At 43.2% G+C, this 25,301-nt stretch overlaps 2 protein-coding genes across 2 annotated transcripts; both read right to left on the reverse strand.

Annotated features, from left to right (window-relative positions):
* On the reverse strand, positions 1 to 11,510 carry F10 (coagulation factor X). Its single transcript, XM_062487984.1, has 8 exons — positions 10,632 to 11,510; positions 8,344 to 8,504; positions 6,918 to 6,942; positions 4,600 to 4,713; positions 3,876 to 4,016; positions 3,011 to 3,261; positions 2,111 to 2,228; positions 1 to 1,328 (listed from the first exon to the last, which is right to left on the reverse strand). The coding sequence occupies exons 1-8, from the start codon at positions 10,708 to 10,710 to the stop codon at positions 787 to 789; spliced, it is 1,431 nt and encodes a 476-aa protein (XP_062343968.1). The 5' UTR covers positions 10,711 to 11,510; the 3' UTR covers positions 1 to 786.
* Positions 11,511 to 13,299: 1,789 nt separating this feature from the next.
* On the reverse strand, positions 13,300 to 21,667 carry F7 (coagulation factor VII). The gene is made up of 8 exons (XM_062487985.1): positions 21,598 to 21,667; positions 19,126 to 19,286; positions 18,511 to 18,535; positions 18,317 to 18,430; positions 17,241 to 17,381; positions 14,635 to 14,741; positions 14,032 to 14,152; positions 13,300 to 13,841 (listed from the first exon to the last, which is right to left on the reverse strand). The coding sequence occupies exons 1-8, from the start codon at positions 21,665 to 21,667 to the stop codon at positions 13,300 to 13,302; spliced, it is 1,281 nt and encodes a 426-aa protein (XP_062343969.1).
* Between the last annotated feature and the right edge of the window lie 3,634 nt (positions 21,668 to 25,301).

Consider the following 25,301-nt stretch of genomic DNA (forward strand, 5'->3'; position numbering starts at 1 on the left):
GAAAAGAAAGAATGTTTTATTTCATACGCTGGTGTACATCAATATTGCACCCAACAGAAACATCTTGAACAATACACTTGCAAGGAGCTTTCCAATCTTCAGCCATAAACAATCCTGAACAAGATATGCAAAACAGTGACCATGCACATGTATTTTTCTGATGAGCAGAATGTACAAATAAAATTAAAGTACAATCCTTATAAAGCAAAACCCCTTTTTAATGAGGTGCTGTGATCAGATCAGGCCATTTTGTGGAACATGTGGTTATTTTGCATCAAACATTGACTAATTGTGTCTCAGCTTTTGCCATGCAAGATCCTCTGCTCCCTTAATCTTCTGAGCACATCTAAAGGAAGAAGCAAAGGATGGATTCCAGATTCCCTGCTGTGCCAGATGGCTGCAATGTGAGGATTGACTGGCACCCATCCTTCCTGCTTTCATCATGATTAGTGACTGTTCAGAGCATGTTTAGGAGCCTCTGGTAGGAGCACACAGCAACCAAATAGGCCATTGATAATAAAAACAAAAAAGAATAGCAAAAAAAAGTGAAAGACACCACTCAGCAGCCTCTTTGCTTGGGAAAATTCCCTCATTCAACCAATTCCAAACACTTCCACAGACTACAGAGATGTGATTTAAAGTCAGCAGTAATACAAATGGAAGCAGACCATAACTTTAAGGAATCAGACCTCAAAACAATCTTAGCAGATGTGCAGGAAAAGAAAGTTCCCGTTCCCAGTTCTGCACCTTGTCAGCCAACAAGAAGGATCAAGGCACACATCACCACTACAAACTCATGACTGTTCTTACCCAGCGCAAGAACCGGGACAGTTTGGTATAGACACCATATTTGCCTTTTCTTGCACATCCTTCCCCCCAGCTAACAATTCCAGTAACAAAATAAGTATCCTTATATCTGGTCACATGGGGGCCACCACTGTCTCCTTGGCAAGCATCCTTTTTCTCTGTGTCATAACCAGCACAGAACATGTTCTCAGTTATGGCTAAATTAGTGGATTGCTTGCAAGTATTCCTATTAACAAAGGGGACTTCGAGCACTTTCAGTTTTTTGGATCTTCGTCCGCCTTCAAATTCACGCCCAAAGCCACTAACCCTCCCAGATTTTTGGTTCATCAGAACTTCATTAGCAAAATCTGCTTTGGGGAGACACGCTGCGATGATGTACTCTGAAAACCTGATGGGTTCCTTCAGCTTTAATAAGGCGATGTCATTATCATAAGTCTCGGCGATAAATTTGGAATGAACGAGTATTTTTTCCACAGTGTGCATTGATTCAGACTGCTCTTTCTTCTCTCTGTCCACTTCACCTGCACAAGAGCATTTGAAGAGTCATCCATGCGGAAAAAGTTCAAGAAATAAAGAACACACTTGGCAGAGGCAAAAGTAGTATATTCATTCTGAGTTCTTTGCCCTGGACCTTACATCACAGAAGGAAAATGTAAACAGGTATGACAATATTTCTCTACAGCAACGGCATCAGTTTTGGTCCCGAGATTTGGTCTATGGAGATTTGGTACAAGTTTACATAAAGGCATAAGCTGATTCAGCTAAGGAAATGCAACTTTGGGTGGAAGCACTGACTAGAGCTTGAGCCTGGCTTAGAGGAGAGAACATGGTCTGCACTACAACAGTGCAAAGGTGAAGCTGTGTCGATGCTGTGTCCTGGCTCAAAAGGGAAGCAATGAGCAATCTGACTTTATTCTTTTGTGCTCTAGTCAATGAGTCACAGCTTTCCTGAGGGTTCCTGCAGGAACAAATCTAGGTGTTTCTGAAGTGCCAGGAATGATGAGCTTCTTACAGAAGCACTGCTCTGCTGAACATATTGATAACCAATATTGCTAGAATATTTGACTGTAATCACTTCCAGCTAGCTGGTAGAGAAGAAAGAGAAGCACCATTGCCACCTTCCACATCAGCTGCTCCTGTTGTCACAAAGCAGGATGCTCACAATAACATGAAATTAGAAAGAACAGCACAAAGGTAACAAACCTTAATGAATCATGAATACACCTCACAGGATATCTAAGGCACAGAAGGTTAGGCACAACAGATACTCCCACCTCAGAGAGGAAAAGAAATAGTCACTCACCTACAACAACTTTGATTTCTTTGGATTGGTTTATGCAGTGAGCTGCAGTAAGTATAAAATTTTCATTCAGAATAGTTCCACCACAAAACTCTTCTCCTTCCTCATCTAACAGAACAGCCTGGGAAGCAAAACCAGCAAGGGCAGAAGGAAGAAGTGCAGTTTAATGTCAATGAGCTATAAAGAGCTAACTGATTTCTCTGCATGCTACAGAGATGCTTCTTACTGCAACGTGTTCATGACCCTCCAGTCCCCTCCTAGTATTGCATTCCCAGGTGCAGAGGCTACAGACTGACTTCTACTGCTACAGAGTCTCAATTGTCTTTACCTGAAGTTAACATCTGGCTTCCACATTACCTCACTCCCAGTGCTGCGTAATGTCTTTCAGGCACTGACTGACTGAGCAGGCAGAGTGCAGACTCTGGATCACCCCATCCCTTGGACTTAGGCCTGACAAGAATGTCCCAAATACAGGAATTTATTTTGGCTGGCCCAAACCCAAGAGTACAACTGAGACAGGAGGGTGTATTTGTGTAGCAAAATGCTGGCTTTATCCGCTTTATCACCCTGCTCTTGGGTGTGCTGCCTGAGTGGATGGTCTCAGACAGAACCAAAATGTAACCTGCAAAAATGGCCTGGGACACCAGCATGACCCAAAAGTCCTCTCTGGAGATAGGGTAGGCAGTTCCATCTAAAATGTCACAGTGCCTTTTGTTTTGACACCGTGAGGCTGCAGTTTGCAGAACAGCACATCCAAGTGCCCAGGGTCTCACAGCTCATCTATGTCTCACTGGCATGTGACATTGGTCATGTTCAGAAGGCAACCAGCTGGAAGGAGGCACTGCTCATCCTCCCTCAGAGACACACTCTGCCCACATGCAGGGCAAACCCCCCCCCATTTACCTGCCATGGGCATTGGCCAGGAAGACACTCATCCCCACCAACTATCCTGGTATCAACATATGGTGTCTTGCTGCTTGTTCTGTTGTCAGGTGGAGGGGTTGGGCTTTCTGTGGTAATTGCAAAGTTCTCCTCTGCACTTGTTTCATTTGCAGGAGATTCTCCCTGATCACTCGTTCCATTGCTAGAGTCAGCAGGTGTAAGAACAGACCTTTTGCTCCTTGCCAGAAAAACTTTTCCACAAGGATATTTTACTGTAAAGAGAAGAATGCTAAAATTGAAGATGGAGAGAAACACCACCATGAGAGGCAACTTCTTGGAAATCTCAAGGAAATAGAATTAATTAATATGGCTCATGCGAGCAATTGATAATTTTTAAAAGGATTTAAAGAACATCATTATGACCACATGTTTGACAGCACTGACCAGTCTTTTTTTAAGAGCGCAAAAATGTATAGGTCTAAGTAGGAGTAATTACAATTATATAGTATTTTCAGTTTCGATAAAAAAGAAAGGTTTTGAAAAGGAAAGCTTTGCACACTGCTATTTTATGTGGCATTTAAGTATTTAAGAAATTGAGTTATTACTGCAATTATTTTTCTCCTGACAACAGTGGATTTTACTCTGTTAATTTGCTGAGAGGCACCTTGCAAAGGGTTGAAAATAGCTTAGATTTTGTTCCACTCCATAACAGCACCTCACAAATGGAAAGCTGTTGAAATGCAAATCAGTTGGCCTCACTCTTGAATCTATGTCATGTAGGATACTGCTGGTTCAAAAGACATTCTTCAACTGTAAACCAAGACATCCCTTAACTGTGAACCAAGTCTCACCACCACTGCTATTGGCTTATCACACGGCTTCGTACCTGTTGCAACACAGTGCTTGCCATCCTCTGCTAGAACATACCCATCTGCACAGGAACACACTACATCCTTCTGTCCATCTCTCCTGACGCTGCAGAACTGCTCACAGTCCCCGTTGTTTATTCTGCAGAACTTTGGTATGACTATAAATGAGAGGTGGGAGAAAAACTGTACATAAGCACGGACTTCACAGAAGATCTGGAAGCTCTCCAAAACAAAGCACACCTTTCTTAAAACAGGATCTGTACCTCCACCTGCCAAGCACCTCAAGCACTTTTTAGGAATAACTGATGTGAGTGTGTGAGTGCTGAACATCAGCACTTGTGCCTTACAAAGCAGCTGCACCCAGCACACCAAATGCACTTGCCAAGTCCAAGTGAGCCCAGTGGCCACGGCATGGTGAGCTCAGAAAAGCAGAGACAAACTGTCAGGGGAAGAATGAACAAAGCACTAACAGAGAACATAACTGTGTAAATCCTCACACAATTTTTCCCTCCTGCCCTAAAAACTCAACTCCTCATCACTCCCCTCATTCCTCTGACTGAACCTCAGCTCCACATTCCCACTCTTACTTCTGGGCTAGTGATACTCCCTCCCGTGCCAAGGTCATGGTGGCAGCTCAGTGCCACAGAAGTGAGCCCCAGGAAGGATTTCCATGCAAAACATGTTCCCTTGCAAGACTCCCTGGGAAGTTCACCACCACAGCTCTCTAAAGCAGCAACTTACCAAATTCACAGTTCTTGCCTTGATAACCATCCAAGCACGTGCAAGTGTAGGAACCAATTCCATCTTTACAGTGGCCACCATAGTGACAAGGATTTGAACTGCATTGGTTCCCATCTACAAAAACAAACCAAAACCCCAATTACTGTAAGCGTGAAAGCATTTTCAGTGAACATGGAAGGGCTCTTAGTTTTCTTAAGCCATCTTTCATCCTTCCTTTTAAAATACAGGTTTTGTGAGTTGCCACATTCCAGATGGAATAAACAGTATAAATGCAGCAATTTCAAACCTGTAATGATTCACCTCTATATCCTCTGTTTTGTAATCTCTTTTTAATGGCTACTGTATTATGATGCGTTCAGAAGCCTTTTTTTGTGGGGAGGTAAAGAGATTAGTTCAGGTGGTTAGAATATGGTGCTAATATGGACAGGGTTGCAGATTTGATCCCTGTATGGGCCATTCATTTTTGAATGATCAAAGACTCAATGTTTTTTTTGGGTCCTTCCAACACAGAATATTCTAACACTCTGCCTGTGGTCAGAATATTCATACAGTGAAGCCTGTAAGAGCTGACAGGACATTTCTACATTGCAATTACTTCCTAAAGATACTGAACTTCTGCCTTTTATTTCCCTATAGTTCTTGCTCTGTTTCATACAAAATGCAGGATATCCAGAAAAATGATGCTGGATCATTTGCTGCTTTAGATAACATGCTCTTATCCCCCTATTTTACCACTTGCTCTGTGCCTCTTTGGAGCAGCTGAAATATCAATGCCCATAGCAGAAACAACATGTAAGAAGCTACTCATCCTAAGGATCCAGCATGCTCCCTGTGTGGCATTTCTGGACTGTGACTTCATCTGCTGCAGCTTTGCCTGCCACAGGGAACAGTTGTTGGGCTTTGTGTACTGCAACCACACCTCAAGATCCCTATTCTACCTGCATGTGGCCAAAACCAATAGCTCTCCAAATGCTCCAGCCATGGAGGCTCTAGAAACTGATGTCCATGCTTAAGAGAGGGAAGGCAAGACCAACATTAACCAAAAAAAGAGACAGACTGAAGGCCTACATCTTCTGCTTCCAACCTCCTCTGCAGTGCCATACCACTCTATTTTGTAGTGGTCTTAGCTAAGAAGCATCTTATTGTTAGAAAACATACTTATTTATTCTTACCCTACACTGAAGTTGCATCTGTGGTAATGAGTTTTGTAACAATATTGCACAAACTGCAGGATCCCCTACTAAAAAAGGAAGAAATAACAAATTGTTCTAGTAACTTGGCTGAACGTAGCTGTGGTTTGCAATACTTCTGAATACCCATAAAGTACTTGTGGTTTAAAATGTATGAAAACTAACATTTCTGCCAAGAGCATTGGCACTGATACTCTGCTACTTGTATTCTCATAAGAAAATGGTTTGAAATATTCCAATCCTGTTTACTGTAACACTGACGCAGCCTTTGCTTGAAATTTTATTCTGTAGGTTGCAGAGTTCATTCCCTGCTTAGAGGATTGTGTCTTCTTCATGGCAACAGTCATCATTTTTCTGCAGATTCCAAAAGACAAAGCTCAGCTGTCTTAGGTCAACATTTTGGAGGTACTCTTCCTAGTGTGCAAACTGGACGTATATTTTCTAGAGAATATGTTATCAAACACTAATACATTAAAAACCTGACCCTGCACAGTGCTTGCAAACACTAGAACCCTAATGAAAAAGCTCACACATTTAGATAAAGAAACAGAAAACTGCTAGGTAATATCTGCTGATCTACGGCATATATTTCCTTGAATGCCAAACAGTTCTGTAAAAAACACAACCCAAAAAGTTCTCTGTAAGACAGGAATCAACAACACTATGGCATGGAAGGTGACAGGAAACTGGCAAATGACTATGCAATGCAATTTAACTTTGTGTTGCTTATGGCATTTAAGAGACACCCTCATCTGTGACTCTTTGCATCTTGAATTCTCCCATCTGAGGCTGCCGGCCTTAAGGAAAACCATCTGGCAGTCCCACACACAGTTTATGCCCCTCACTGTGCTTTACGTGCAAAGGAACATCGTTCTTTTTTTTGAAGGGACAAAGATCATCCCAACAACTGGAGACAGCTGAACCTTGCCTTCAAATGAAGCAATTGGGTTCAAACAAGAACAGGGCAGTAAATCAGATTCCTTTTTCAGAGGAAACACGACATGAGGGTGCCCCAGAGTGAAAAGAAAGGAAGCAAGGGAGCAGGAAGGGATTACTTAAGAGGTTCATTCTTTCAAACCTTGCAATAAGGAAGCTTAATCTTCTAAACAAACACAGAGTGTTTCTTACCTACATAGATGTTCCAGAATTCCTCCTACAGGTAAGTTTGAGAAATGGAGAAAAAAGGAAGTAGAGTTAGATAAGAATTACTGAATTCCTCAGAAAAATATTAGACCTTTCATACACAGGAGAATACTTGCAGCTAACAATTGTTAAAGGAAATATTTACATTATAGATACATACAGTGCCTTGCAGCCCACCATTACCATTTAATAACTTAAAACCATATGATCCATTTGGTGGCCAACTCTACAAAAACAAGTCTCATGCATTTTTCCAAAACATCTGAAACTCCTCAATTTTTCCTGTGTGACCCATTCAGCATAAACCACTTGATTTCTTGCACAATTATTTTTCCACCAGTTTTGACAGAATTTACTTACATTCCTGTAATGCCAAATTCTCAGTCTTAATCCCCACCCCAGACTCCCATCAATCTGGACCTCACAAACCCTGACATTTAAAAGTATTTTGTCTGATTTGTGTTCTCCTTTCCGTCTGCACTGAGGATTCCAGGATGCTGTCCTTTCCAGTGACATCTGGTCACCAGGCAGAACAGGTTGTGCAGGTTCTGCTATAGCTAAGTCAACATTTATGGTCTGAAGTACACTGGCGATGCAACCATGACTCCCCACCCAGGACACCTTAGGGCCACTCCAAGAACGTTCTGGCCATCAAGTAATGCTAAAGGGAAGTGAATCTGGCCTTAGCTCTAGTTTCAGGGTAGTTCTAAGCAGCCATATAGCTATAGTCTACGTCTGCAATACCACTTTTTCTACTTGCTCCAGTCCACACAGCTGCCCCATCTCTTTAACCTTCCCTTCAGCTTGGGAACAAACCACATATCTGTCTAAAGTTAAGCCACTGGGGTAGGGCAGGAGACACAAGAGTCACACGAACTTAATTCCAATCAACATTAAGGCATTTAAGGCATTAAGGCATGTTCAGAATATACATTCTCTCAATTCAGATAAAGAGAGTTACAAAATTACAAGCAAAACCGCTTGAGATAAGTTGTTCAGTGAAATTCCCTCAGGAGATTCCATGTCACCATTTGCCTTCTCAGACTTCTCCTGGGCTGCCTTGACCACAGTCATGGCACTTTGGCATGTAACCCAGATAGGGTGAACGTATTTCCAACACTGATAGCAGCAAAGCTGTTGCAGCCCAAATAACTGCCAATGGCAATTAAACAGATTAGAACAGGTAAAAGAATGGAAGATTTAATATGGGCTGACCATGCAAGAGCTAAATTAAGACTCTTATGGGATGATTATTGCCTTAGCAATTCTACCCACAGTCAGTCACTGTTTGTTCTTTGTGTTAAGTGGTTGGGAACAACTTGTGAGTTTTGATGCCCAGCTCAAAGAACTCGAATAGTAGTTTTTAAACATGAAATATATAGACCTATGTTTCATATTAGTTCATCCTTACAGTTTTCTCCTGGTCTTCAAAAGCTTCTCTTGCTTCTTCTTTTGAGCAGCGCTCCTCATTGCATTCTCTTTCAATATTCCCTTGCTTCCATTCCTCTATGAAAGAGTTAGCACGTTTTGTTCTTTCTAAAAACTTGTCAGCATTTTCTTTCTTGATGAATACTAGATAATAACAGAGAAAAATTATACAGGTGTGTAACATTTGATGGTGGAAAAGTCAGGACAAACGAGTGAAGTAGAAACAAAGACAAAACAGACCACTCTACCTCTACACAACATTACCTGTGAGATTAGTCCTCACATAGGCTGATACACCCCAGGGTCTCTCAGAGAAGTCTCTCTGAGAATCAGTAACCTCAAAACAAAATGTAGGACCCAAAAATTCTCTCCTACTATTTTTAATCTTGAAAAGGTTGCCAATGAGGTCTTATATTCCTGCTGTTCCTGCTCAAGACTGATTCTTGAATGGAATGACTTTCCATTGAATGCTGGGGAGATTACATTCCTTCATTTGTTTTTAAAGCTGACCACCAGGCAACACTACTGTCTGCTCCAGGGGCTTGTGTTCCAGAAACTAATTGCCACTCAAGATGCAGCAATGTATCTTCTAGCAGCTGGAAAACCCACTGCACTGTCCTGGCATCTTCCTGCCTTCTTAACACCACCTCCCAGTTGCCTGTAGAAATGTTCCTACCTTCCTGATTTACCTGCATGTAGAGTTAAGGCAGCTGCCTTATAAGATTTTACAAAGAGCAGGAGTAAATGAAAAACAGCTTTAGCAGGAAAGTACAGCCTGAAGTCAGTTTGCCAAGTTGTTTCATTTTTGAAAAGCTTGGTGTTACTGAAGCCTGAAACTTGCTGCCATAAGTTCAAGATTCGGGTAGCTGTTGATTTAAATTGGAGGCTCAAAGACATGAAATCATTAAACTCATTGCAGGCACTTGACTCTGTGAACAATAGCATTACTCTCCAGTCCCTTGCGCACAAGTTACCAGGCAGGAAAAATAAAAACAACACCGGAGTAAATAAGTTGCCAATTACCCTATAAAGAGTGTATGTTCTAGGAAAGGGTGAAGAGTTTGGAAGTCAGCATTTAATCAAGTTCTATCACCTGGAATTTACATTGAGGAAATACTTTCCAATCACAGGCTGGGGTTTGGAAGAGTGTGCTGCAGATGTGACTTCAAGGACAATGGCTTATGCTCACTTGGAGGCCAGCACATTCCTTTTGGAGCATTCTTCATGCAGCTTAATTATTCAATGATAAATAAACTTGCTAATAGTAATTATACACCCTAATATCCTCCAAGTGAGCACAGAGGAGACTTATTTTTCTTTCACTGAAATTGGTGGATCATCCACAGGGAGACAAGTTCTGTTTGTGTTATTTATATTATGCAATCCCATGCATAATTTGAAGCCCCCCTTACTTTGAAAAGGCTCCTCTCAAGGAAGGCTTACAGAAAGTACTTTTAATTTGCATCTCAGTGACTGTTAGTTCATTCACCCAGTATCTTATTTGCCCTTAAATCCCTTTCTTCAGCGACAGGAAAGTGACAGGACACAGCCGGTGGGGTTATCACCTCTATATTCCTTTGCTTTCACGCCACCCTCACAAGCGGATGTTTTTGTAAACTTGAACTAGCCTCTTTCTGAGGCTGCTCATTCTTTTCCCAAGCTCTCCATCACACTTCCTTCTTTAGAGACGTCCAGGAGCAACAGGCATTGGTCAACCGAAGCAGGATATTCGCAGAAACATGCCAAAGACCTTGTTTTAAACCCCAAGCAGTCAGAACTCACTGAAGGACGAGTTAACAGCTTCTGAAAAGTTACTTGCTGATTCTGCCTGGACTCAGGCGCTGATTCTGGCGGCACAAGAGATCAGCCGGACCGGCTCCCGGTGCCCCAGCTCCTCCACGGCCAAGCGCATCCAGCCAAGCCTTGGCAAGGTTTCCCCTCACACACGGGAGCACCCCGGGCTGCACCTCAGCGCAGCTGTTCTCCCGGTGCGAACGGCGGGCAGTGCCTTTCCCACACCGTCCCCGAGATGCCTCCAGCAGCTCCCTGCCCCCGGAGCTCAGCTCCCCGCTTTACCGCGGTGTGCGGGATCGGCGCAGGTGCCGGTGAGCCCTCCCTCAGCCGTGTGGAAGCCGTGAGGTGCCCGCTCCCCTTCCCGGTGCGCGCCCCCCGCCCGCAGCATCGACCCCTCACAGCCCCCCGCCTCCCCCCGGAGACTGTCGGGAAGGGAGATTCCCCGCTCCCGGAAACACGGAAAAGGTGCCACCTTACCGCCTCCCTGAGCGCGGGGCTCGGCGGGCAGAGCGGCGCAGAGCAGCAGGAGCAGCAGGAGCAGCAGGCGCCCGGCCATGGCCGTGCCCCGACGGCGCTCCCGGGGCCGCGCCGGCGGCACGGAACGGCACGGGACGGTACGGACGGTACGGACGGTACTGATGGGACTGACGGGACTGATGGGAGTGGAGCCGAAGTCTTCAGCCCCTCGGGCGGGGTGAGACTGAAGCCGCGTTGCTTCACCCTGCCCAGAAATAGCGGAAGCGCCGGAACAGGGTGACAGCCGCGGCGGGATGTCTCAGACGGGGGGATGAGGCTGGTTTTTTTTTTGTTGGTTTTTTTTTTTGTTGTTGTTGTTGTTGTTCTTTATATTTTTTTTAAGCCCAAGGCAGCGTGGGGTTTGTTTTGAATTGCACCTTTTATTTTGGAGGAAAGGAAGTGAATCGTCTTGTTATAAATGAGAAACAAAAAGTCTCGATATTTAGCAAAATTTAGATTGCTCCATTTGATATAGACGGAGCAAGCAGCGCTGGGGAACGTGAGGGGTCACCGCCCACTCCACGCTCCGTCGAGCCTTGGTTTGCAGCTCCTTTTTATAGTATGGTTTGCCTTGTAGTAATCAATAATTGTTATTTTTTTGTTGTCATTATTCTGCCAAGTAAGCAGTGGTGGTCAGAAAAACATCCGTGGGACCGCTGTGTGAAATCTCCGGACAATTTGTCAAGTAACCATCTGGTTTTAGTACGTAAAGAACAGCAGAAGTGGGAAGTTTGGTCTTAGCAGATAGGTTGCAATTGATTATACAAAGGCAGGAAACCTGATTTTGCAAAATCTTTCAGGCTGTGGGAAAACCTCGTTTTACAAACTGGTATCAAATACAATTTACTTAGAAAACACAATATTCATAACAGGGGGATTTAAGCATCTGAGCTGCTTCCAGAGCCAGCCATCACATCTGCTTCATCTTCTCGGCTTTCCTAAGCAGGCTGCTGTATTAAACATATAATCTTAAACCCAGATTTGTTTTGAAAGAGTCGCTTTTGGCGGCAATTATTAGTACTGATCTCCTTCAGCATTTTACCCTTTTTCTGCAAGATGATTCATTCATAAATGTTAGTATTTTCACTAGATGATTATCTTGTGGATCATGGAAAACACAAACTATTCTACCTCGAGGGGTCGTCAGGGATGGTTTTACAGTGCCGAGCACCTCATCTAAATGAAAATGCTGGTCACTACTTACAGTCACCTTTCTCCTTGAGACTGGACTTTCTTTAAGGAAAATACACACTAGTGTATGTATGTATGTATATTGTAACATCTTGTTTCTCAGGTCTCTGAAATTTGCTGCCTTTCCTAGTTAATTTCATTGCCTATATAAACAGTAAAACTTCCTTCTCTGTTGAAAAATCAGGTCATAGGATATTCAGTATTGCATGGTATATGTACCATACAGTGACAATATTTTCCCCTAATAATAGAGTATGATCAATTGTGTTCTACTTACTGATAAATTTTTGTGATTGAGTTGGTATTTGGCATTATTTGAACAATCTAGAATATAAATTCTGCATGAGATAGTTAAACTGTTTTCTAATCTAGTTCGGTTTTCTCTTTCTCACCTTTTCAGTGTTTTCATGCTAAGGTTAGAAAGTACATTGTTGAACTGTATATATTTTCAGAGAGCTTCAGGTTCTATCATTTTTGCCTTAAGACTTTAGTGAATGATCTTTGGTCAGCGTTTTGCAGAGGGATAGACAATTATCCTGTTCTGGTTTTAGATCTCAGGATAGAGAGTATAATTGAAATTATGCTGGACAACTGATAAACATTCCCTTTCATTTGTGCTCTTTGTATTGACAAGCATAATAGCAAGGCAAAGGTAAGATTAAATAAGTGGTATTCTTTGCCACTCATAACTATAGAGTTAAATATTGCACTTACTAACCTTACAGCAATAATGCTTGGTGCAAGAACATTTAGATCAAGTTTTCATGGCAGATCTATAAATACAGAATCAACCTTTCCCCAGATTTCTTGTCCTGGAGAGTGTCTGCAGTTCAAATCTCCCTGTTGCCACTGCAACTGCGGGAAAAAGCTGCTTTAACATCAGCTAAAAGAAACACCTTTCCTATTTTTGTTTCTGCTATTTCATCATTATATTACAGGATCCATAGCATAGGAAGTTATGAAAGCCCGGAGCATGAATGTGTTCAATGGAGATTGGACACAAATTATGGACAGCACATTCATTCATGACTCTTTGCTCTAATGCAACTTCTGGCTCAGGAAGTCTGTACTTCACTGATTACAAGAAGCTGTGAGAGTGGCTGGAGGAAGGCTTATGGTCTGCATGATGTGTTGCTGACAGTCTTTCTCTCAGCATCTAGCTCTGACCTTTAGCAGAAGTGGATGCAGAACAGGAGGGACAGTGTGTCTGATTTGTTATGGTCATTCTCTGCCTGCTTGACAAGATACGCAAGTTTACAAACAACACCGAGAGGGAAGTTGTTTCATGTATTCAAGTGGGCCTTAGGCTCACTTAAAATCTTTAATAGCATTGTGGGTATGGTCTGTATCAAATATCTAAGATAATGAAGGAATCCTTCAATGGGAAAACAGTACAGAGGGATTTGGGGGCAAATGCTGGAAGTGCTGTGGCTCTACATCATTTGTCCATGTGTTTCCTCAACCAGTCAATGTATTTGGATACCCTTGTGTAAACCCCATAGCTGCCTTCAGCAGCACAGCCCTTTCCCCAGCTAACAATCCCAGTCAGAAACCAAGTGTTCTTGTACTGTGTAGCATGAGGACCACCACTGTCTCCCTTGCAGGAGTCCTTAACCCCAGACAGGTCTCCTGCACAGAACATGTTCTCTGTAATATTTAAATCAGTCTCCTTTTCACATTCTTGTGTCTTTACACGTGGCAAATCAACTCTCATTAGAACAGAAGAGGTGGCACCTCCATCTATTAGGCGTCCCCATCCGCTTACTGTGGAGAACTTGATGGTGGACAGTTCAAAAACAGCAAACCTTTTCTCAGGCAAACATATTGGCACCACATAGTCAGTGAGATTCACTGGTGTTTCCAGGTTCAAGAGGGCAATATCATTATTGACTTGTCCATTCACGTATTCTTCGTGAATGATCATCCTGGCAACTCCACTTTCTTGCTCAGTTTTCTCATCAACATTTATTTTGTGTTCACCTGGAAAAGTTATTAATCGCAGGTCATGTCAGGTAGCTTCTTGATTCCTTGGTAGTTTGAGGATATGGGGTATTTCTAGTCTGACACCTCTAAGGACAAATACCTAGTATTGCCAAAGCCTTCTACTCTGATTTTATCAGGATGAGAAGCTGCCATCACCTTGATAAGATGAGGAGAGGAAGATACATACCCAGTCTCACCCGAAGCTGTTTAGGGTGAGTATGCTCCAAACAGTGAGCTGCAGTGACTACCCACTCTGGGGAAAGCAGGGTGCCACCACACTTTTCTGTCTGATCCTGTATTATAAGGGCCTGCCAACATAAAGCAAATTTGTCTTACATCAAATGTGCTTGACATAAATCTCAGTAGAGATGGGTTTCATATTCCTTCTTTGTGTCCCTTTATTCAACTGTGTTTGACAATACTATGCTGACTGCATGGAGAACTTAGCAGGAGAAGTCTTCCCGTGGACATTTTCTTCATCTTGTAGTATGGACCCTACATATTATGGCTCAGAGTGTATCCCTGGAAGCTGCAACTAAAATTCTTGCTGGCAGTAAAGTTAAGGATTAAGGGGTCAGGCGATACAGACAGCTGTGCTAGCACTTGACTCCTGTGAAACCAGGTACTCCAGAACAAGGCTAAGGTGCCTAAGTGAAACAGGTGGAACTCCTGGCTATGGATGAAGAAGGAATTTGGTTATCAAGACATGGCACTTTTTAACATATTTAAGATAGTGATTTCATAAGGAAATGTAAAAAATAAAAGCAGTGAAAAATTTTTGAAAACTCACTTGCCATGGACATTCACCCGGAGGACAGATCAAACCACCTACTATTCTCCCATGTACAGTGGAATTTTTTTTTGCCAGAACTGGTATTTTTCCACATGGATATTTCACTGGGGGAAAAAAAAAAAAAAGACACCAACAACAACTACTCAAAAAACCCCACCAAAACCCACAACAGCAAAAGGCAGCAAGTGGGATTTTATTGTACTGAATTCACAGCAAAATGTGTAATGTCTACAGTGAAGCCATGTTAGCGGAAAAACTGATTTCTAGTCTAGGAGCATGGATCCTCAAAAGTAATGTAAAGCAGCTCAGCAGGTACATAGTCTTTTTTGTTTGAAAACAGTCGGAAATGCTCGTACAATTCGAGTTCAGGCCCTTACAGCATCATTGACGTGTAGTCACCTACCACAGGCCTTTGCAAACAACAAACCTGCTTATGGATACCCATCAGCACAATGAGGTAGGCTGCAGGCTGGAGTGCAGAAGTGACCCTGACAAGTTCTGTAGTCTACACATTTTCATTGTACCTGCTGACTTTAAGTCAGTTGTACCAAGTGCACAGCATCCATTGCAGGGTGAGACAGAGGCTTACTCATGAGGTGTAAATCTTGCCATCCTTTGGGCCGAGCCAAGATGTCCCAAGAGCAGACACTGCCCTCTGGTGTGTCTCTCACAGACTACCTTATTTGCTTGTATCCAGAGCCTGCTGGATTCTTCCATATCTCTGTTCTGCCTGAGCCAGCACGTGAAGACTGGCAATAAAGAGAACCAAACCCTGACTGAACTTGCAGTTAAGCTGTGCTGTAGAGGAAGTCTTGGTGTTTTCAGTACATCCTTCACCCAACTGAATTTTCCTGTTAAGAAGGTCTGCCCTTGGGGGTGCCTGTGTGCCATGTGTCTATGCTGTAGCTGAAAACACCATCCCTTCTGTATGGCAGTCACTTGCACTCTGATAACACTGTGAGGCAGAGTGTGCTTTTTCTACCTCTTTGGGAGCCAGGGTCCTATAGTCTGTGCTGAGCTGCATGCAACATCTTCATGGAGTTCTAAATACTCCAGCTGACATGAGGACAGCATCAAGGTTTTACAGGCACATGGAAGGTATGGAGAAACAGGACTGGCTTTTTGGTGACAGCTGGTGAAAGATTAAGCAGACATAACACATAGTACCCATAGTCTCTAATGCTGCGTGTAGGGCAACACAAATTAGGGCCATCGTGGGAGATGACAGAGGGACAGTGAGGGGACTGTCAGCCTGGCAATTACACAGTTTTTTCTACTTGTAACACATGGTCAATTCTATGGCTATTTTGGTCCCCAAGAGGCAAGCAGCAACAAATGCATGTTCCTTATAGGGAAAGATGCACTGAAAAACCTGTGAGGAATTTTGAATTCTTTGTTCTCAGCTTTCAACAAAAAGCAGCTTTCCCATCACGTGGTATTGCAGAATCTGTTAATAAGGGGTAAGCACATTAGTAGACATTTTTTTCTAATTAAATTTCTGCGGTTAACAGCTTGGTTGTCATTTCCAGCTCTCTGCATGAGTGCTCCATTGAGGTGGGTGTAGGGGGGCACCACTCCTCAGAATTACTTTGCATGCTCCCTGTGGCTCTGTCCATTATGTTCATATGTTCATAATCCTCCTTTTCCCTCTAATAAAGTAATTCAAGTAGGCATCTGCAAAAGAGTCAGGTGCCAGCTCATGTATTGGGTAAAAGATTAACTTGCACTACCCTAGTCCCAGTTGAAATTTAATTTGCTAGATGAAAGAAATATCTAGCCATAGTGTCTATAGGAATACCAAAAGTGCATTACTCCTGGCAATTAAGGAAGGAAGGAGGGAAGGAAGGAAGGAGGGAAGGAAGGAAGGAAGGAAGGAAGGAAGGAAGGAAGGAAGGAAGGAAGGAAGGAAGGAAGGAAGGAAGGAAGGAAGGAAGGAACTAAAAGATTAACTGTTTTAACTTTGTTTTAATAGGCTTCTTCCTGTCTTGACTCCTGTGCTGAAATAAATATAGTAATAAAATCTAGTCACGATTTCAGATTAGAGAGACAATAGTAAAACAAATCTGCCATCAAAGTATTTTCTTACTGTGGGTGTAAGCTATTACAAAAAGAAGGACTTGTGAGGCCCAGAGCCCCTCCACTCAACAGATATCCCTCAGCATGACCCCAAATCCTATACCACCTGCTGCCCTGCTTTATTTAGATCACCTGGTGGAGGAGTGAGGCTCTTGTTTCCACTGCTCTGTTCCTTTCTACTGGACTAGTGGTGAGTGTGCTCCCAAAGGAAGAGACAGGTTCAGCTCCCTCCTAGCTCTGAGCAGGTGGGATGGTGAAACCTGAATTTCCCACATTCCAGAGGAGTGGACCTCTGGGGCCAGGAAGAAGTCCAAAAGGATCTCTGCTTGGTGGGCATGCTGACAGCTGCTTTTCTGGGGTGGCTAACTTTCTCCAAAAGCCAAATGTACAGTTTGGGACTCTGCCCATGGAGAAGAGGTGAGGAGCTGATATCCGAGGGTTATGCATTGCATGTCCTGACATGTACACTTTGAAGACTTTTCTTCCAGAGCTGGTTTAGACTTAGCATCAGGCTGGTAGTGTCTTACCTTGAGGGATGCAGGACACGCCATCACTTGCTAAAGTGTAATCATCATCACAGAAGCACAGTCGTGTTTTTGACTGCTTGTCAGTACAGTACTGTTCACAGCCACCATTGTCAAAAATGCACTTCAGTTTGTCAGCCACAGCTGAAGTCAGAGAAAGAGAATTTAGGATTCAAGACTTAGATTTTTGTGCTTAATATTGATAACTTGCAGTTGAAATGTTGTCTGGAAAGCAAGGCAGGAAAAAACATTTCTGTGATTTATGCAGAGCAGCTTCATCAAAATCACCTTCCATCAAAAGCTAAGTAGGCCTGGATCTCCAGGGATTAGGGAAGAATAGGCTTTGCTTAAAAATACATACCTAAAATTAAATCAATCAGCATTTATACAGTACCTGAGCTGTCTCAAGAATGGAGATACTGTAATTGTGTGGTAACCATTGTAAAATATGACTGAAAAATTTTAATTCTTTGACATTTTGCCATTTAGCAGGAGGATGCTCTGGGGCGACTGTTGAGGCTGTCTGCTAGACTTGATGAGTGCCTAGTCCTTGTCCAGACGCTGTGTGTTCTGAGGATGTAACACTCAATGTTCAGTGTCCTCTGAAATCAGTGAAAAGGTGTGTATTAACTTAGTAAACTACTGGATCCTTCCCTTTGGGCTTTGTACTGTGCTTATGCAGTGTAGTTCTCACTTACATACTGCATGGAGCTTCTAAGTCAAAATAACTTCAGCACTTGAGCACGAAACAATTCCTCCTTTTCTCTCTGATGGTGCACAAATGCAATTTTTCTTTATTTTTCACAAAGTCATTATAGGGCAATAAGTATCTTGCTGCCTTGCAATGCCTGACTGCTATCTGATTAGATCCATCATGCAGCACCAAAAGCGGGATGAACAATAGCTGTCACAGCTAGAATGATGCAGAATCACAGAATCATAGAATATCCTGAGCTGGAAGGGACCAACAAGGATCATCAAGTCCAAATCCTGACTTAGCACTGCTACTGTTTATCTCAATGCCTTGCATTTGAATTAATAATGGCATTTTTATTTTGTTAAGTTATGCTACAGCTGACCTTTTTCACAGCTTTTGCCCTCGTATTCGATGGGACAGCGGCAAACATAATCCTGAAACTGGTCATCACAAATCCCACCATTCTGACAGGGGTTGGAGGCACACTGGTTAGGGTCTGTAAAACATTCAGTGTCAGCAAAGAGCTGCAGCAGTGGGAGTGTTCCACAACTGTTAGAACATCCTGAATGATCGTACCGGAATAGATGAGCCAGAACTCTTCCTGTAGGAAAAAGATGACATTTAATTAAAGAAGAAGAATAAATTCATGTCTTACAGCCTTTGTTGCACAGGATGAATTACAGACAGTCAGAGTGATGCCACTTCTGTCTTTATAGTTTGTGACTGTTAATATCCATATAATATTCTATTTTCTAGATTGTACATTATTTTCTATATTGCATATATATAGTACTATATACTAATAGATAAGGGCCTTGTTTAACACACATAAATGGGTCATACATAAATAAAGTCTCTATAGCTGAGATGGGATTGACTGAAAAAAATGTTGCACAATACAATAAGTTGAAGTATTGTCAGGGCAGGCATTACTGGGGATTTGGGGAGATACGTTAGAGAGTATCCATTTTCCTACCATCCCCTAGATGGTTACTGCTTGGGATTGCCCATGCAGTGTGCTCTCCTGCAACTCAGTGCTGCTGTGTACCCCTATAAATAGAAAAGAAAAATGCAAACAGTGGGACACAAAGTGCTTTTTTAAAACTCTGGTGGTTTAAAGTGTCAAAGCACACTCTTGAGTAGGGAGATTCCTTTTGACAAGGAATGTTCACCTAGCTCTATGTTACTTACTGTCCTTTCAGTATCACGGTAAATCTCTCTTGCTTCCTCATAGGAACACTTTTCTTCTATGCATTCTCGCTCTAGTGATCCCAGTTTTATCTCTTCAAAGAAGCTGTTGGCTCGTCTTTGTCTTTGCAAAATGTTGCTTGCCTCTTCCTGCTTTAGAAAGACTGAAAAACAGTGGCACTTTGTTTGTCATATAGCTGTGCTTGCCAGACAGAGAGGATGGGGGAATGACTTCCCCTGAATGCTTTTCTGCTTCCCAAGCTTTTTGTGAGACACTTTAGAAAATAAATGGGCAGATGTGAAAGAATATCCTTTCTCTGGCCTGCCTCACAGGTAAAGTGACAACACAAGAATTTTAGAGATCCCAGATCTCAGAAGAAGATGGCATGTTACAACAGTGGGGAGGGAGTATGTGTGTGTGTGTATGTGTGTTGTATGCATGTCAGTGACTCCTAAGGTACTGTTGCATGTCATATGCATCTTACCATCTGCAGCAGTTTCTTATGGCTGTAACATCTGGACAGCCTGTGTTACTTTAATGTAGCACTGGTGTACATGGCACTGGGAAGCTTGTGTCACTTTATCTAGCACTGGTGATCATGGTAAAATTTGATTTTTCTGTACTTGATACAGTCAGTCACAATGGCAGGTGGACCACAGTCATACCTTCACCCACAGTCATACCTTCACCCACGTGTTATTTCACGTGTTATTTCACACCCCTCCACTTGTTGGACCTGAAGAAGGGATTTATCCCACCACTAGTAGACCACAGTTTGTGAACCACTGCTTTAATATATTATCTTTCATTTTCTTCTGTGGAAAAGGTTATGTTAAGGTACATAGGAAAGCTGGGCAATGCTGACTGCATTTCCGAGTGGAGCCTGTGAATGGCTCCTAGCTCCTGCCGTCACCACAGACTACAGCCATGAAGGGGTCTTCTTGTGTGTGTCTACCATGCTTTGGAAAGATACTGGGTACATAGGTTTGACAGCAGGCATCAGCAGAGGTAATTTCCTAGAACTGCATCAACTTACAACTGACAGAAGTGTGCACTGGAAACACTGTCATGGTCACCATGCTGACCTGCTCCTCAACCCCAGGATATAAGCACATCGCACAGCTGTGCTCTTCCAGTATAATTCAAGATAAGGAACAAGAAGTCCAGGTGCTGGTGTGGGATTTTGCTCCATGTACTACACAGAAAAGTCTTGAAATTATTAATTTTTCTTTTTTTTTTCTTTTGTTTTCTCCCCTGTCTGTAGGGGAGCTTCTGGAGCTTCATGACAGCTTACATTTCAGTGCTTTAACTATTTCACCTCTGCTTGTGGGTAGATTTGGGGATTGAGGCTGATGCATATATTTGCCTTTCCCCAGGACATTCTCTCCGAAAGAGTGGGAGTTAATCTTCTACCTGCTGAAAGGACCCTGAGGGATGCTGAAGGACAGACTTGAGTGTCGTCACCAATATATACCCAATTATAGATGCTGAGAGGGTTTATTCCAGTCTGAAGTGATGTGAGGTGTCTCCGTAAACATTTGTCTCTAATTCAGGATATTTGCTGAATTACATGCAGAATAGTGGTAATTTTCCTCTGTATTTCAAAGTTACTTAGAAGAATAAAGTATTGTGCACTGAATTTATCCCTAGGTGCTTCATAAGCATTTGGTCATTATAGGAGTGTCAGCTGGGTCTTTCTGCCTTGGTTTCAGTCAGGCTGCATGCATTTGATATGGTTTTCCTTAAAGGCTTTTTATTAACCTTATACTGCAGATACATGGCACATGTATGAGTGGATGGGCACAGACTCTGACAGAGGAGCACACCTGAACACATGGTTAGGGACAAGCACGTGGCTTGGGATGTCTATCCACTCATTTTTGGCATTATCCACTTATTTGTATTGTATTACTTCTGACTTTTCTACCTATTTTTCCACCTTTCCTCACTGCAACAAACAAGACCTAGTCAATGGCTAATGGGGAATCTGAGAGCACTGGATCTGATTTATTAATATGGGAGCTGGTTTTTGGGCATAGACTGAGCAGCTGAAGAGCTACCTCTTCTCTGCCTTCTACTGAAACAGTGTGGATCCTCCCTGCTTTAACTACTCATTGGCTGAATGACAGGCTATTGATGCTTGGCTTTGAAAAATGTCCCAGTTCTGCATGAAATAACAGTAAATCCCAGTTTCTTTCTTCATGCAGACAGCTGGTGGTTTGCCTGCTGTCTGTGCACCAAGATAACAAATTAATTTAGCGATTTAGAAGTACTTTTCCTTAGTTGGCAGAGCAAGTGCGTGGAGCCATTGCTGAGAGTAAATTAGAGCTTTAGAATAACATGCAGGCACAGCAGGAGACAGGACAAACGCACAGTAGTGCTCAAAACTTGCAGTGGAAATCATCTCAGTAACAGGAAAGAGGAAAGAGGTCCATTGCCAGTAAACATAATTACAGCTATTTCCTACAACATACCTGCATCCAGAGAAAGAGGGATCAGTAGCAGAAAGCAGAGAAACAAAGCCACATGCTGCCTGGAAATCATGATGAACCCTGTGAGCCAGTGTTCTGATAGTGTATTGACATTTCAGCAAGGACTGTTTGGCCAAAGGGCTCAGTTTCAAATGCTTGCAGCCAGAGGAGGGGCCAGCAAGTCATGGAAACAGCAAAAAGATCCATGACAGCCTGGCAAGCTGAGCAGAAGGGCACATGCAAATCCTGCAATGTGGCCTTCTCACAGAAGCAGGGAGCTTGGTTTTGAAGTGTGCTTTCCTGACCCATGCAAAACCTGTGCTGGTTACACAGGCTGCTACCCCAGGCCTGCATTTTCCATTTAACACATCTTTTCCTGAAAAGAAAAAAAAACATGAATGCTGGGACCCTGAATCCATAGGACAGGCATTAACTTGGCCACCTAGCACCACATGCAGAGAGCAGTGATGTTATATCAGCAGTCAAGCCTTACAGTTCTTTGGAGTATGATTGTACCAGTGGAATCTATTCCCATTTTTCTATCACCAGTTGAGACTATGCAATTCTGCCTGAATTTGCTTGCAGACACTAAGTAACCAGCAAGAGACACCCTACACTGGTTCTCTCCATCTTTGCTGCCAGACCCATGTGGCCTGCACAGGTTGTACCAGCTGGAAGTGGCACTGAGCCTGATCCATGTTGTACTTCACTAGGAACTACTGGGGCTTGAGGGGCCACTCTTCAGGCAGTGCTTTATCTGGAACATAAGCAGTCCCCTGATTTAATGGAAATCAATTAATGGCATCAGACTGGAGAGCTCACAACATTCTGGGGGAAATATTTACTTAAGATAGCAGCAAGGTAAAGAGCATGTTTGTCTATGAGAAGTGAAGCATTAGCTGAAGGCTGGAGTGTTTTCCAGGCTGTTCTTCCCTTCCTGCATGTAAAGGAAGGTGGGTCAGCCCTGCACCTGAATGCTACAGCAAAGGAAATCAACAGCTGGATTTTTACTTCATGCCAATGCTCAGCATAACTCCTTGCAGAAGTTGTGATGGCTCAGGAGAGTCAGGTTCCTGGCTTTTGTTTCCATGCAGTCCTGTTGTTTAGGGGCAGTACGCACAGCCAGATATTCTGCTTTGAAATCACTTTCCCAAGAGGTGGTATCCAGGCACTTCTCTGGATCACAGTCTGGCTAATTCCCAGCAGCCTGGTTCCTGGGATGGCTGAGAACACTTGGCATGTCCTGTCCCAGGCGGAGGAAGGAAGCCAGTTACTGGAATTCAAAAGAAGCTACAGCAGCCCTCTGCTGCTTTTTGGGAGCCCTCTCCATACCACTCAGCCTGCCAACACAGCCCTTACTCCTTGTTCACTTGCCTGTGGCAGTGAGTTGAAAATAGCAAGTGCATGTTCACATTAACAAGACCAAAACTAAGCTTTTAGCTTTCTTTTTATCTCATCTTCTTGGGAATGATCTAGCCCCATCTATCTGCATGAGTCATGCAGAGCAGAGAATGAAGGCCTTCTGTGCCTGAGACCAGCCAAGTCTGCCATCTATGCCCCCCACTCCCTTTTTTTCCTTACACAGGGTGGGCATCTCCCTTCCAGGGACGGTGGGGTGGCTGCCACTCCACAGTGGCATTGCAGCACCTCTGCAGCCTCCACCTTCTTTGTAATGTGCAGATTCTGTACATCCTTAGGAGATTGATGCAATGTTTTCCTTTTGCCTTCCTTCCTCTGCTGGTATCCCTTAAACCTGAAAGGCTTTGCTTTTATTTCTTGGGAATACAACCAAACAGTTATTTTTAGAGCCCAGGAAGAAGCCCAAATGCTGCAAATAAGGGTCAGTTCATATGGGAACCATCCTTCTTCCAAGAAAATTAACACAGTTAGGCTGAGAAGGGTCACTGAGGATTCAGGACTACATTCCAGCTCTTCGTTTAAGAACTTTGCACTGACAGATCTCATCACACAAGTGTTTCCTACTAACTTCAGCTGGGCCTGTTTGTTGCTTAAAAATCTGTGTTTTTAAAGGAGAGCTCCTTTTCCTTGCAGCCTTAGACCCCAAATGTCCTGGTTTCAGCTGGGATAGAGGTAATTTTCTTCTCAGTAGCTTACACAGTGCTGTGGTTTGGATTCAGTGTGAGGCTAAGGAAAACACACTGTTATTCCAGCTGTTGCTGAGCTTCTCCTGTTAGGATCCTTTCAGTGTCTTATCATCTGCCAGTGTGGAGTTGCACAAAAAAGCAGTGAGAGGGCATGGCCATGACAGGTGACCCAAACTGGCCAAAGGGGTATTCCATGCAATAGAATGTCATGCTTAGTATATAAATTGGGGGGAGTCGGCTGGGAGGGGATGATCACTGCTTAGAAGTAGGATGGGCATTGGTCAGTGGGTGGTGATCAATTATATTGTACATTACTTGTTTCTCTTGGAGCTTTCTCTCTCTCTCTCTCTCTCTCTCCCTCTCTGTCTCTGCTTTTTATACTAATAATATTATTGCATCAATATTCTTAATATTATTATATGTTATTTTGCTTCAATTATTATGCTATTTTTATTTCAACCCATGTTTCCTGATTCTTCTCTTCCTGTGGGGAGGTTGGCATTGAGCAAGTGGCTGCCTGGTTGGTGTCTGGGATTAAGCCATGACAGTCCCCTTAGTGCTCAGCAGAGGGCCTGGAAAGTTGAGATGATAACTGATCTGACCAGAGAGTATAAAGACAAGTTTGTTATAAGTCTTCATTGTGTTGGTTTAATAGTCACGGGTCACAATGTTGATTTATTTGCCACCAGAGTGGTTGTCTCAGGGATGTGTTATGTAATACCTTACTTGCAGCATCGATGCTGTTTTGGTGTCTGTCCCTTTAGAGGCCCGGGTTCTGTTGTACTTCCTCCTATCGGTTTTTGATCTGATAAGAACCTCTGTCTTCGAAACTAACCCGGTGTGTTCTCAACATCGCTTGCCTTTGTATTTCAGGAGCCATCTACTGGGAACTAATAATAATTGCATCTAGCCCAACTCCCCGTGACGAGCATTGCTACTCGAAGGAGGAGGAAACAGATTCAAATTCCAGCAACAGGCTCTGAAGCTGCTCAAATTCTGTAAAAGAGCATCAGGGCTGTTCACACTCCAGTTGACTTCACTTGGAGGAATGCCCAGCACACCTGAAATTTAATATCCCAGGGGTGGAAGCACAGCCCCACCATCTGCAATGGATGGATCCAGAGGCAGTGGAAGAGGGTGAAGCTCCAGAACACCTGCGATACATTGATGATGTCATTATGTGGGGCAATACAGCAGAAGTTTTTGAGAAAAGGAAGAAAATAGTCTAAGTTGTTCTGAATGACAGTTTTTCCATAAAAAAAAGTACAGGTCAAAGGGACCTGCACAGGAGATGCAGCTTTAGGGAATACAGCAGTGAGAAGGGTGTTGCCACATCCCAGTGGATGTGATAATAAAATAACAGCAATGCCTCCACCAACTAACAAGGAAGAAATAGAAGCTTTCTTAGGTGCTGCAGGTATCTGGAGAATGCACATTCCAAACTGCAGTCTGATTGTCAGCCCTCTCAAGTGTCCAGGGAGAATGACTTTAACTGGGGCCCCAAGCAACAAGCCTTTGGGCAAGTCAGGCAAGAGATATTCATGCTGTAGCCCTTGCGCCAGTCTGACCAGGGCAAGATATAAGGAATGTGCTTTACTCCAC

Source organism: Cinclus cinclus, chromosome 2 (assembly GCF_963662255.1).
Source record: "Cinclus cinclus chromosome 2, bCinCin1.1, whole genome shotgun sequence".
Taxonomy (NCBI): domain Eukaryota; kingdom Metazoa; phylum Chordata; class Aves; order Passeriformes; family Cinclidae; genus Cinclus; species Cinclus cinclus.

What these genes read in the sequence shown, in the direction of transcription:
- F10 (XM_062487984.1), bottom strand. Translation starts at nt 10,710, where the DNA reads ATGGCCGGGCGCCTGCTGCTCCTGCTGCTCCTGCTGCTCTGCGCCGCT. An exon ending in ATTCTGGAACATCTATGTAG is followed by an intron (nt 4,714 to 6,917) that starts GTAAGAAACACT and finishes TTGTTTTTGTAG; the next exon opens with ATGGGAACCAATGCAGTTCA. An exon ending in CTGGCCAATGCCCATGGCAG is followed by an intron (nt 2,229 to 3,010) that starts GTAAATGGGGGG and finishes TTTGCTTCCCAG; the next exon opens with GCTGTTCTGTTAGATGAGGA.
- F7 (XM_062487985.1), bottom strand. Translation starts at nt 21,667, where the DNA reads ATGATTTCCAGGCAGCATGTGGCTTTGTTTCTCTGCTTTCTGCTACTG. An exon ending in CGGGTGAATGTCCATGGCAA is followed by an intron (nt 14,153 to 14,634) that starts GTGAGTTTTCAA and finishes TTATGTTGGCAG; the next exon opens with GCCCTTATAATACAGGATCA. An exon ending in ACAGCTTCGGGTGAGACTGG is followed by an intron (nt 13,842 to 14,031) that starts GTATGTATCTTC and finishes TAACTTTTCCAG; the next exon opens with GTGAACACAAAATAAATGTT.